This window comes from Brassica napus, chromosome A8 (genome assembly GCF_020379485.1).
Source record: "Brassica napus cultivar Da-Ae chromosome A8, Da-Ae, whole genome shotgun sequence".
NCBI classification, from domain to species: domain Eukaryota; kingdom Viridiplantae; phylum Streptophyta; class Magnoliopsida; order Brassicales; family Brassicaceae; genus Brassica; species Brassica napus.
In genome coordinates this window covers 5,275,166-5,285,053 of record NC_063441.1, presented here as the reverse complement: position 1 = coordinate 5,285,053, position 9,888 = coordinate 5,275,166, and the positions used below count along the sequence as shown (strand labels likewise).

The 9,888-nt window shown below is 38.7% G+C and overlaps 1 protein-coding gene and 1 pseudogene across 1 annotated transcript; both read left to right on the top strand.

Moving 5' to 3' along the window:
* The first annotated feature begins 747 nt into the window (after positions 1-747).
* Positions 748-2,097, top strand: LOC106433141. Its single transcript, XM_013873986.1, has one exon. It carries the CDS (start codon positions 748-750, stop codon positions 2,095-2,097), a length of 1,350 nt encoding a protein of 449 aa, XP_013729440.1.
* A 6,947-nt stretch (positions 2,098-9,044) lies between these two features.
* LOC111200035 lies at positions 9,045-9,406 on the top strand (annotated as a pseudogene).
* Positions 9,407-9,888: the final 482 nt, after the last annotated feature.

The following is a 9,888-nucleotide window of genomic DNA, read 5'->3' as shown; positions in this document are numbered from 1 at the left end:
AACAGGCCATTAATACAGCAGCAGGCGATAAAGAATATAGTAAAACTAATCTAATAACCAGTTATATCTCGGTTTTAATTATGATCTTCACAATCCAATTAATCTATTAACGGCACAATTAAATATTTTTATATACCGATTGGTTTTGAAACACGTACACAATTGGTTTAGATTATTTCTCGATTTAGTTTTGTCAATAGAATCAAATCCAAGATTTCCATGAACACTCTTTTGTATTAGTTATATCCAAAATGTATTGAAAATTCTGAATTGGTTAGTTAATATACAAAGATATCTTTTTTTTCGACCAAATCTAAACTAATAAATTTGTATCCCAATTAAATCACGTAACATTTAAAAAACCTTACATATTTTTAATCAATTAATTATCCTACTAAAACTAAAATTGAAGTATAAAATAATACTTACCTATTTTAAGTTGTTTCTTAATGAATCTTTTTTGACTCCCTCTTTTGGGCTTGTGTTCTCTCTCTACTCTTTCAAGAGAATATTCTTGATAAGGGAAGTGGGGCTTACGGGTGGGATTTTTTCCTCTTTTTGAGTCTATCATAAACAGAAAATCTATATTATTTGGGTAAAGATTTATGCAAATATCGTGTTTTTTTACAAAAAAACTAGGGTTTTCAGTAGCCGTCCTTGAGTATTGGGGGTGGTTTGTGAAGAACTAAGGGTTTGGAGTAAACTCTCGATATATTCTCCATGAATATTGAGAAAGTTTTTGAGTCCATGTCACTGGAGGAGGAGGAGGTACCTTTTAACCTACCGGACTTACCTCAATTCAGCGCTGTGGAGAGGAATAAGATGAGTATAATGGGAAGAACGTTAAACCCAGAGAGTCAAAAGATCAGTGATCTGATTTTGGATATGCCAAGGAAGTGGCAAGTATATGATAGAGTTAAAGGGATTGCTCTATCGAAAACGACTTTCCAGTTTGTGTTTAAGTTCGAACATGACCTTGAAGAAGTGATGAGGAAACGGGTGTGGACGTTTAATGAATGGAGCATTGTGATTGATCGGTGGGTAGAGAAGCCACCTGAAGATTACCTAAAGTATTTGCTGGTGTGGGTGCAGATTCGAAATATTCTGGTGAATCACTATACTGCAGAAGCTATTGAAGCCTTTGGGGATTTGATCGGGAGGGTGGATGTGGTTGCTTTTGATTCAAACAAAGCTCAAAGTCATGACTATGTGCGGGTCAGAGTGTTTTTTGATGTGTCACGACCAGTGAGAAAGGAGAAGGTTATTAATTTACCTCGAGGTGGCTCAGTTACTCTTCGTTATGATTTCGAGAGGATCCAGAAGCGATGCTATCACTGCCAGCGATTGACCCATGAAAAAGATAAATGTCCTTTGCTTATTCAGGCGAGAAGGGAGCAATCTGATGCAAGGAGACAGAGAGTTGTGGCAGCGAAACAGAGCAGTGAACACTGTATTCAGAAGAATGACCCCCTTTATGGAGTTCTGTCTGATGACCAAGTGGGCATTGATAGGGCTACAGGAAGAAGGAAAATCAATCCTGATGTGTTGCAGAACATGAGAGAGTATATCCTGGCCGCAGATGGTGGTGAAAAGCGGGTGCGGGAGGAACGTGTGAGACAGTCTATCCTGGATTTGGTTAGAGCCGGCTCCAGTTGTCATTTCAGATGTGATAGGGAGAAAGGGTTGATATTTGACTATTCCGGCAAGGACTGTGAGAAGGCTAGAGAGGAGAAAGAAGGGAGCAGAGCGAGTGATGATTCACGCGGGAATTTTAATTCGAATGGGAAGGATCAGATTTTTTCAACACCAAGTGGATCTATTGAATGTTCAACGGGTTTTAGTGCGGGTTACACCGTGGCTAGCTCTTCCGGGACTTCAAGATCCAAGGGCGGTGGTCGTCGACGTCCTCCAAGGAGACAAAGATCTTTCAAATCCAAACTAACAGGCTCTGCAAATATTGGTGTAGAAGGTGGAGAGGACACACAAGAGAATATGGCTACTAAGAGAAGGGCAGAGGAAGTAGCAGGGAATTATGCAAAAATCGCAAGGCGTACTAACTCAGAGGTGGTCCCAAATGGGGGACTGCCGGATCAGTAATGAGGATAATGAGTTGGAATTGTCAAGGATTGGGACGGTCTCAAGACTTGACAATTCCCCGTCTCAAAGAAATACGTAAAAAATATTTCCCAGAGATGATTTTTCTTATGGAAACGAAACAAAAGAAGGAGTTAGTAGTCGATCTGCAAGTGTCTTTAGGGTATGATAGAGTGTTTCAGGTGGAGCCCAATGGGCTCAGTGGTGGTTTGGCGTTATTGTGGAAGCGGGAAGTAAGTGTGGTTGTGAAGTTTGCTGATAAGAATGTGGTTGACTGTGCAATCTCGTATGGAGGATACAGTTTCTGTGTATCCTTTGTCTATGGTGAACCGAGTCAGATAGGGAAAGAGAAGGTGTGGGAACGTCTGATGAGGTTGGGGGCTGGCCGCAAGGAGTCTTGGTGTATGGTGGGAGACTTTAATGAAATTCTGAACAACGAGGAGAAGATTGGTGGTCCTAAACGTAGTGATACATCTTTCAAGGAGTTTGCTGATATGTTGAAAGTGTGTGAGATGGCTGAGATCTCTGGTGTGGGAGATGCTTTCACGTGGGCTAGAAAGAGATACCAAAAATATATTCAGTGCAAACTGGATAGATGTTTTGCGAATAAGGAGTGGAGGAGAGTTTTTTATCAAGCGTCTCAGGAGTTTATGGAGAAATTAGGTTCGGATCACAGGCCGGTGATGGTGAACTTGGTTAATCAACATGAGAAAAGAAGAGGGGCTTTTCGTTTCGACAAAAGGATGGTGGGTAAAGTAAGAGTGGCTGAGACAATACAGGAGGCATGGAGTGGTCTGGGAAGTCTGTCATTAATGAAGAGAATTGGAGCTGTTCGACAATCTCTGAGTAGGTGGAAGAGAGAGAATAATCAGAACTCATGTGTGATGATGCAGCAGCTGAGGGATGCTTTGGAGCTGGAATCCTCCTCTACTTCACCTGACTTTGTGCTGATCCAAGATCTGAAATTTAAGATTGGCAAAGCCTTTAAGGAAGAGGAAGATTTTTGGATGCAAAAAAGTCGAGATAAGTGGCTTGTAGTTGGAGAAAATAATACAAGTTTTTTTCACGCATCTGTGAAAGCATCTAGACAACGGAATCAACTTACTAAGCTTATTGATGACGAAGGTGTGGTTGCTTCTTCTAATGACCAGATGGGGAAGGTAGCAACAGAGTATTTTGAGAAGCTTTTCAAATCAAATGGTGTTTCTGAGACCAACGGTTTTTTCACCGGGTTTGAACCAAAGGTGACAGAGCAAATGAATCAAAAATTGATCAAGGAGGTGACTGAGGAAGATGTTCGTGCTGCAGTGTTTGCGATTAAACCATCGAGTGCTCCAGGCTGTGACGGGATGAATGGATTATTCTTTCAACAGTATTGGGAGATCATCGGCCCTGATGTGGTGAGAGAAGTTCAGAATTTCTTTCACACTGGTGTCTTTCCAGAGGAGTGGAACTTCACACAAATATGCCTGATTCCAAAAATACCAAACCCGACGCTAATGGTTGATCTACGACCTATCAGTCTATGCTCGGTCATGTATAAGATAGTCTCGAAAATATTGGTTGCTAGGATGAAGCCTCTTTTGGAAGTTATTGTGTCGCCTACCCAGTCTGTGTTTGTTCCAGAGAGACTGATATCAGATAATATCATTATTGCACATGAGGTGGTTCATGGCCTGAGATCACATGATAGAATCTCTAAGGAATTCATGGCAATTAAAACTGATATGTCAAAAGCATATGACAGAATTGAGTGGAACTATCTTGATGAGCTTCTAAACGCCCTTGGTTTTCATCAGAATTTTTGTCAATGGATTATGTTCTGTGTGCGATCTGTTACATACACTGTTTTGATTAACGGAGAAGCTCAAGGGATGATACAGGGGGATCCTTTGTCTCCTTTTCTCTTTGATCTGTGTACTGAAGGGCTATCACATCAGCTCAATGAGGCGGAACGTAGAGGAGAAATAAGTGGTATCCAATTCTCTGAGAAAGGGCCATCAGTTCATCATCTTTTTTTTGCTGATGATTCCTTGTTAATTCTAAAGGCAGAGGAGGCTGAGGGTAATGCAGTTTGTAAGGTCTTAAAGCTGTATGAGGAGATATCTGGCCAGTTAATTAACTTTAACAAGTCGGCTATTACTTTTGGGAAGAAGATTGGAGACAGTATAAGAACCAAAATCAAAGAGATGACTGGGATTGCGAATGAAGGAGGTACAGGGAAATATCTTGGGTTACCGGAATGTTTTAGCGGATCAAAGGTGGAGATGCTGCAGTATATTCACGAGAAGATGAGGTCTCGGTTTCATGGATGGTATGGCAAGTTTCTTTCGGCAGGGGGGAAGGAGGTTTTACTCAAAGCTGTGGCTATGGCAATGCCAGTTTTTGCTATGTCAGTGTTTAAGCTACCTAAAATCACTTGTCGGAATCTAACTAGTGCAATGACCAATTTCTGGTGGAATGCTCAAGAAGGAAAAAAGAAAATCCATTGGGTTTCTTGGGAGAGGATGTGCCTTGAGAAAAAGAATGGTGGTTTAGGGTTTCGAGACTTGGAGAAATTTAATCAAGCCTTGCTTGCCAAGCAAGGGTGGAGATTGCTTATGAACTCGGATTCTTTATGCGCACGGTTCCTGCGTAGCAGGTATTATCCTAATGGTGATTTCTTATCGGCTAGTCTGGGATCTAGACCATCTTATGCTTGGAGGAGTATTCTTTTTGGTCGGATACTGTTGGAAAAAGGACTTCGTCGAGATGTTGGATCAGGGGAGGATATCAATGTATGGATGGATAAGTGGTTGTTTGATGAGGTTCCGAAGGCACCACTGAGGAAACCTGTCCTTTTCAATCTGGACTTGCGTGTTTGTGATCTGATTTGCCCTCATACAAAGACATGGGACCTGGAAAAGCTACAAGAAAACTTCTTTGATGCGGATATAAAACTGATTTTGAAACAGAAACCGGCTATGGGGGAGAAGGATGCTTACGAGTGGGTGCATAACAGATGGGGAGCATACACAGTGAAGTCGGGGTACTGGTTAGCCTGTTCTTTGGATCAGTCGGAGGTTCGCAGGGAGGCTGTGGCAAGACCTTCTCTGAATGAGCTTAGGAGTAAAGTGTGGAAGGTCAATACAGCGCAAAAAATTCGCATTTTCTTGTGGAAAGCTTTATCTAATGCACTATCAGTGACGGATGAGTTGATTGCTAGGGGGATGAAGGTTGACTCAAGATGTCAAAGATGTGGTTTTTCGAGTGAATCGATTAATCATATTTTATTTTCTTGTCCGGTTGCGAGGCTACTATGGGCACAAATTGGGTTTCCTTTTCCTCCCAGAGGTTTTGAGAACCGAACTTTACTGGAGAATTTTGCCTATCTACTGGAAATCAAATCGAATAAGGAGTTCCCTGATGCTCTTACTCGTATTTTCCCGTGGGTCCTCTGGATGCTATGGAAAAATAAGAATGCTTTTGAGTTTGAAGGTAAAGAGTACGCAGTTGAGGCTACAGTGGAGAAAATTAAAGATGATGCAAGACAATGGTTTGAGGTTCATCTCCCCACGGTGAACAATGAGGAGACTTGTCGCAGAAGGAATAGTAAGGTGCAGTGGAAAGCTCCTAGTGCTGGTTTTTTAAAGTGCAACGTAGGTGTCGCCTGGACTAAAAGTACTAAACTAGCTGGGGCGGCTTGGTTTGCTCGAGATAGCAGAGGGGTGGTTCAGTTGCAGAGCAGGAGAGCTTTTAGTGGAATTGACTCATTAGTAGAAGCTAAACACCTTGCTCTTGTGTGGGCGATTGAAAGCATGGCTTTTCATAAGATAAATAAGGTGTTTTTTGAAGTAGAAGCTCCTGATTTGGTGGGCGCGATTACGAGACCTCGGGCTTGGCCTGCCTTCAGGGGCTATGGTGCGGAGATTCTTGAGGTGTTACAGAGGATAGGTGAATGGGAGCTGCAGTCTATTTCAAGAGAGGAAAATAAATGTGCTTTCTTGATGGCGAGAAGTGTGACAAAGGAGCAACGCTTACAGTCTTATGTGGCACAAGGAGAGCCGGAATGGTTGACAGGGGTTCTTGATGAAGACAGGGCAAGGAGGTGAGGAACTGGGTGGTGTGTGAAATTATTTTTTCCTTACGTGGGTATGTGAAGGAGCAGGGTTATGGAGGGAAGACTGTGAGTTTACCAGCTATGGAAGGTTGATAAGGATATGGGTGGGGTTTGTTGGAGCTGTCGACATGGATGAGTTTTTTGGCTCGGTTTATGTCTGTATTTCATTTTGATCTTTGATCATTGTCCTTGCTTTTATGCTACTTCTTTTGTTTCTCAGAGTTAAAAAAAAAAAGTTGTTTCTTAATTTTTAGAGATTTTATTTTCCTTTTTATTAACTATAACCATTTCATTGATTATCTTTTCTAATTTATTCGACAGCATTTATTAAAAACTATAAAACATAACTTACTTATTTTTAAGTGTTTATCACTTTTCTAATTATATCATTAATTGTATTTACTATAATAACTTGACATCATTTAGTTTTATATGTTAGCAATAATAATTACACATGTATGAATGAATTACTTCATTCATAACAAAAATTCAAACATGTTAACAAAGAATTTTTATTTGGTATATAATCAATACATGGACATTTAAGTACTCAGTCGAATACAAATCAGTTTTTTGGATATCAACTTTTTGGTTTTAAAATTAAACTTCATTCGGATATTACAAGTTTCCTATCAGAATTCAAGTCGAATTCTTCTAGGCCCAGATAAGTTCATAAAAACTTAAAAATATTCAAATAATCTATTATTTAGAAATGTCATTAAACAAATTAAAAAAAAAACCTAAAAAATAAAAACCCCGTGCGAATGCACAGGTCAAACTCTAGTTTACTATCTAAATCAGAAGAAGCATAGTTATAGAAACAATATTTGATTTCATTATATGTGTTTTAATGACTAAATTGTTTCTAAATGATGTTTTTCTCTGTTAAAGAAGTCGCTACCTAAACGAGCCAATATAGTTATCCTGTTTAAATTTTTATTTTCAAAACAATTCTACTCACAAGCTTATTATAGAAATTGGTTATCATGTTATCTCTCCTTAATAATTAATATCTTTGGCTTAATGAAAAGTTGTTTAGTGTCTAACCATATAGAAAACGAAAATACAATCGAAGACTTAAGAAATTGGAAGATTGCATGCCCCTGGTTACAAGAGAGAGAGAGAGAGAGAGAGAGAGAGAGAGAGAGAGAGAGAGAGAGAGAGAGAGAGAGTCTCTCTCCCTAGAATCTTTCTTATCACATCCCTCATCCTCACATTTAATTTATGTGTTCAATTACGTATTTCTGTTTTGAAATGATTTGAACCGGTTCAAACGGAACCAAGCTCAGTTTATTCTATTTTGGTTTGGTTAAAGTTTTGAAACCCCAAAGTCTGAAATCAAAGGGGAGAACCACCCTAGTTGGGGGAGGGGAATTTAAATCCACAAAACTGACTGATTTCGTATCGAAATAATGTTTGGAAATCCTTAACCATTATATTTAATTTAATTGGTTTTGAATATTATTTTATTACACAAGTAGCTGTTACGAGTAATAAATAGATGATATAGGCGACTGGGAATTCTTCAATGGCCTCCTCTTTGAGAGAGAGAGAGAGAGAGAGAGAGAAGAGAGAGAGAGAGAGAGAGAGAGAGAGAGAGAGAGAGAGAGAGAGTCTGTGTGTGTGGTGTGTGTGTGAGAGAGAGAGAGAGAGAGGGAGATAGATAGAGAAAGATAGCTATTTGGATTAGACATGAGATTATTTGAAAACAATAGTATTGAAGCATAACAAAAACGGTAAGACTATAAACTGGTCTGATCAGTTTTGTCATGACTTAAAAGTTATGAAATAGTGTTTGGAAATCCGTAACCGTTAGATTTAATTTAATTGGTTTTGAATATTATTTTATTACACAAGTAGCCGTTACGAGTAATAAATAGATGATATAGGCGATTGGGCATTCTTCAACGGCCTCCTCTTTGAGGGAGAGAGAGAGTGTGTGTGTGTGATAGAGAGAGAGAGAGAGAGAGATAGATAGAGAGAGATGGATATTTGGCTTAGACATGAGATTATTTGAAAACAATAGTATTGAAGTATAACAAAAATGGTAAGACTATAAACTGGTCTGATCAGTTTTCTCATGACTTAAAAGTCCACTAGTTATTTGATATTAATGTTTTTTTGTCTCATCGGTTTCAGCTTTGTTTTACTTTTGAAAACAGGTAATTAAATTTAGTATAAAAGTCCAAAGATGTTTCTTAACCTTCTTTCCATTCAATATAAATAGTCAAAAGATTGTATTATCTGCTTATCAATCAAAACACAAACTCGATAAAGACTCATATATTTGGAGAAATATTTCTTCTTCTTTTTCTTTATCTCATAATGTCTATTAAACAAGTAGCCGTTACGAATAATAAATTAATTGGTTTTGAATATTATTTTATTACACAAGTAGCCGTTACGAGTAATAAATAGATGATTGGGCATTCTTCAACGGCCTCCTCTTTGAGGGAGAGAGAGAGAGTGTGTGTGTGATAAAGAGAGAGAGAGGGAGATAGATAGAGAGAGATAGCTATTTGGCTTAGACATGAGATTATTTGAAAACAATAGTATTGAAGTATAACAAAAACGGTAAGACTATAAACTGGTCTGATCAGTTTTTTCATGACTTAAAACTCCACTAGTTATTTGATATTAATGTTTTTTGTCTCATCGGTTTCAGCTTTGTTTTACTTTTGAAAACAGGTAATTAAGTTTAGTATAAAAGTCCAAAGATGTTTCTTAACCTTCTTTCCATTCAATTTAAATAGTCAAAAGATTGTATTATCTGCTTATCAATCAAAACACAAACTCGATAAAGACTCATATATTTGGAGAAATATTTCTTCTTCTTTTTCTTTATCTCATAATGTCTATTTAACATGTTTTTTTCTTTATGGTGTTTGTCTGTGTTATAGTGTCTGCCAATGCTCAACTACCCCAGTTTTCCATCCCATTTTCTTTTTCACTCCCATTCCAACCAAGTCCCGGTATTTCGGATTACCTGATGTAGCAAAATGTTGGTCTTCAGTGATGGATATTCCAGGATGCATTATAGAGATTTACACATCCATACTCATAGGAAAATTCGGACATATAGGTCATTCTTGTTGCAAAGCTTTTTCGGAAGCAGAAGCCAATTGCTTACCGAAACTTCCATTCAATCTACTTTTTTCTCTCAAAGAACAATGTGTAAGAATTGCTAACGCAGGTCCCCCTACCACAAAATAGAGTCTTATATTAATAGAAGTAATAGCTACGTTCTTTTTATTTCTCAAGGTATTTTTACTTTTTAGCTTGAAATATGTGTGTGTGTGTGTGAGAGAGAGAGAGAGAGAGAGAGAGAGAGAGAGAGGAGAGAGAGAGAGAGAGAGAGAGAGAGAGAGAGAGAGAGAGAGAGAGAGAGAGAGAGAGAGAGAGATGAGAGAGAGACTCTCCGCGATTAGAGATATCTAGAGAGAGATAGAGTCCTCTCTTGCTCTCTCCCTAGAATCTTTCTTATCACAGTCCCTCCTCCTCACTTTAATTTTATGTTGTCAATTACATATTTCTGTTTTGAAATGATTTGAAGACCGGATCAACGGAAACCACAAGCTCAGTTTATTCTATTTGGTTTTGGTTAGTTTTGAAACCCACCCCAAAGTCGGAATCAAGGGGAGAAACCACCCCCTAGTAATTTGGGGGAGGGGAATTTAAATCCACAAAATTGACTG

What these genes read in the sequence shown, in the direction of transcription:
- LOC106433141 (XM_013873986.1), top strand. Translation starts at nt 748, where the DNA reads ATGTCACTGGAGGAGGAGGAGGTACCTTTTAACCTACCGGACTTACCT.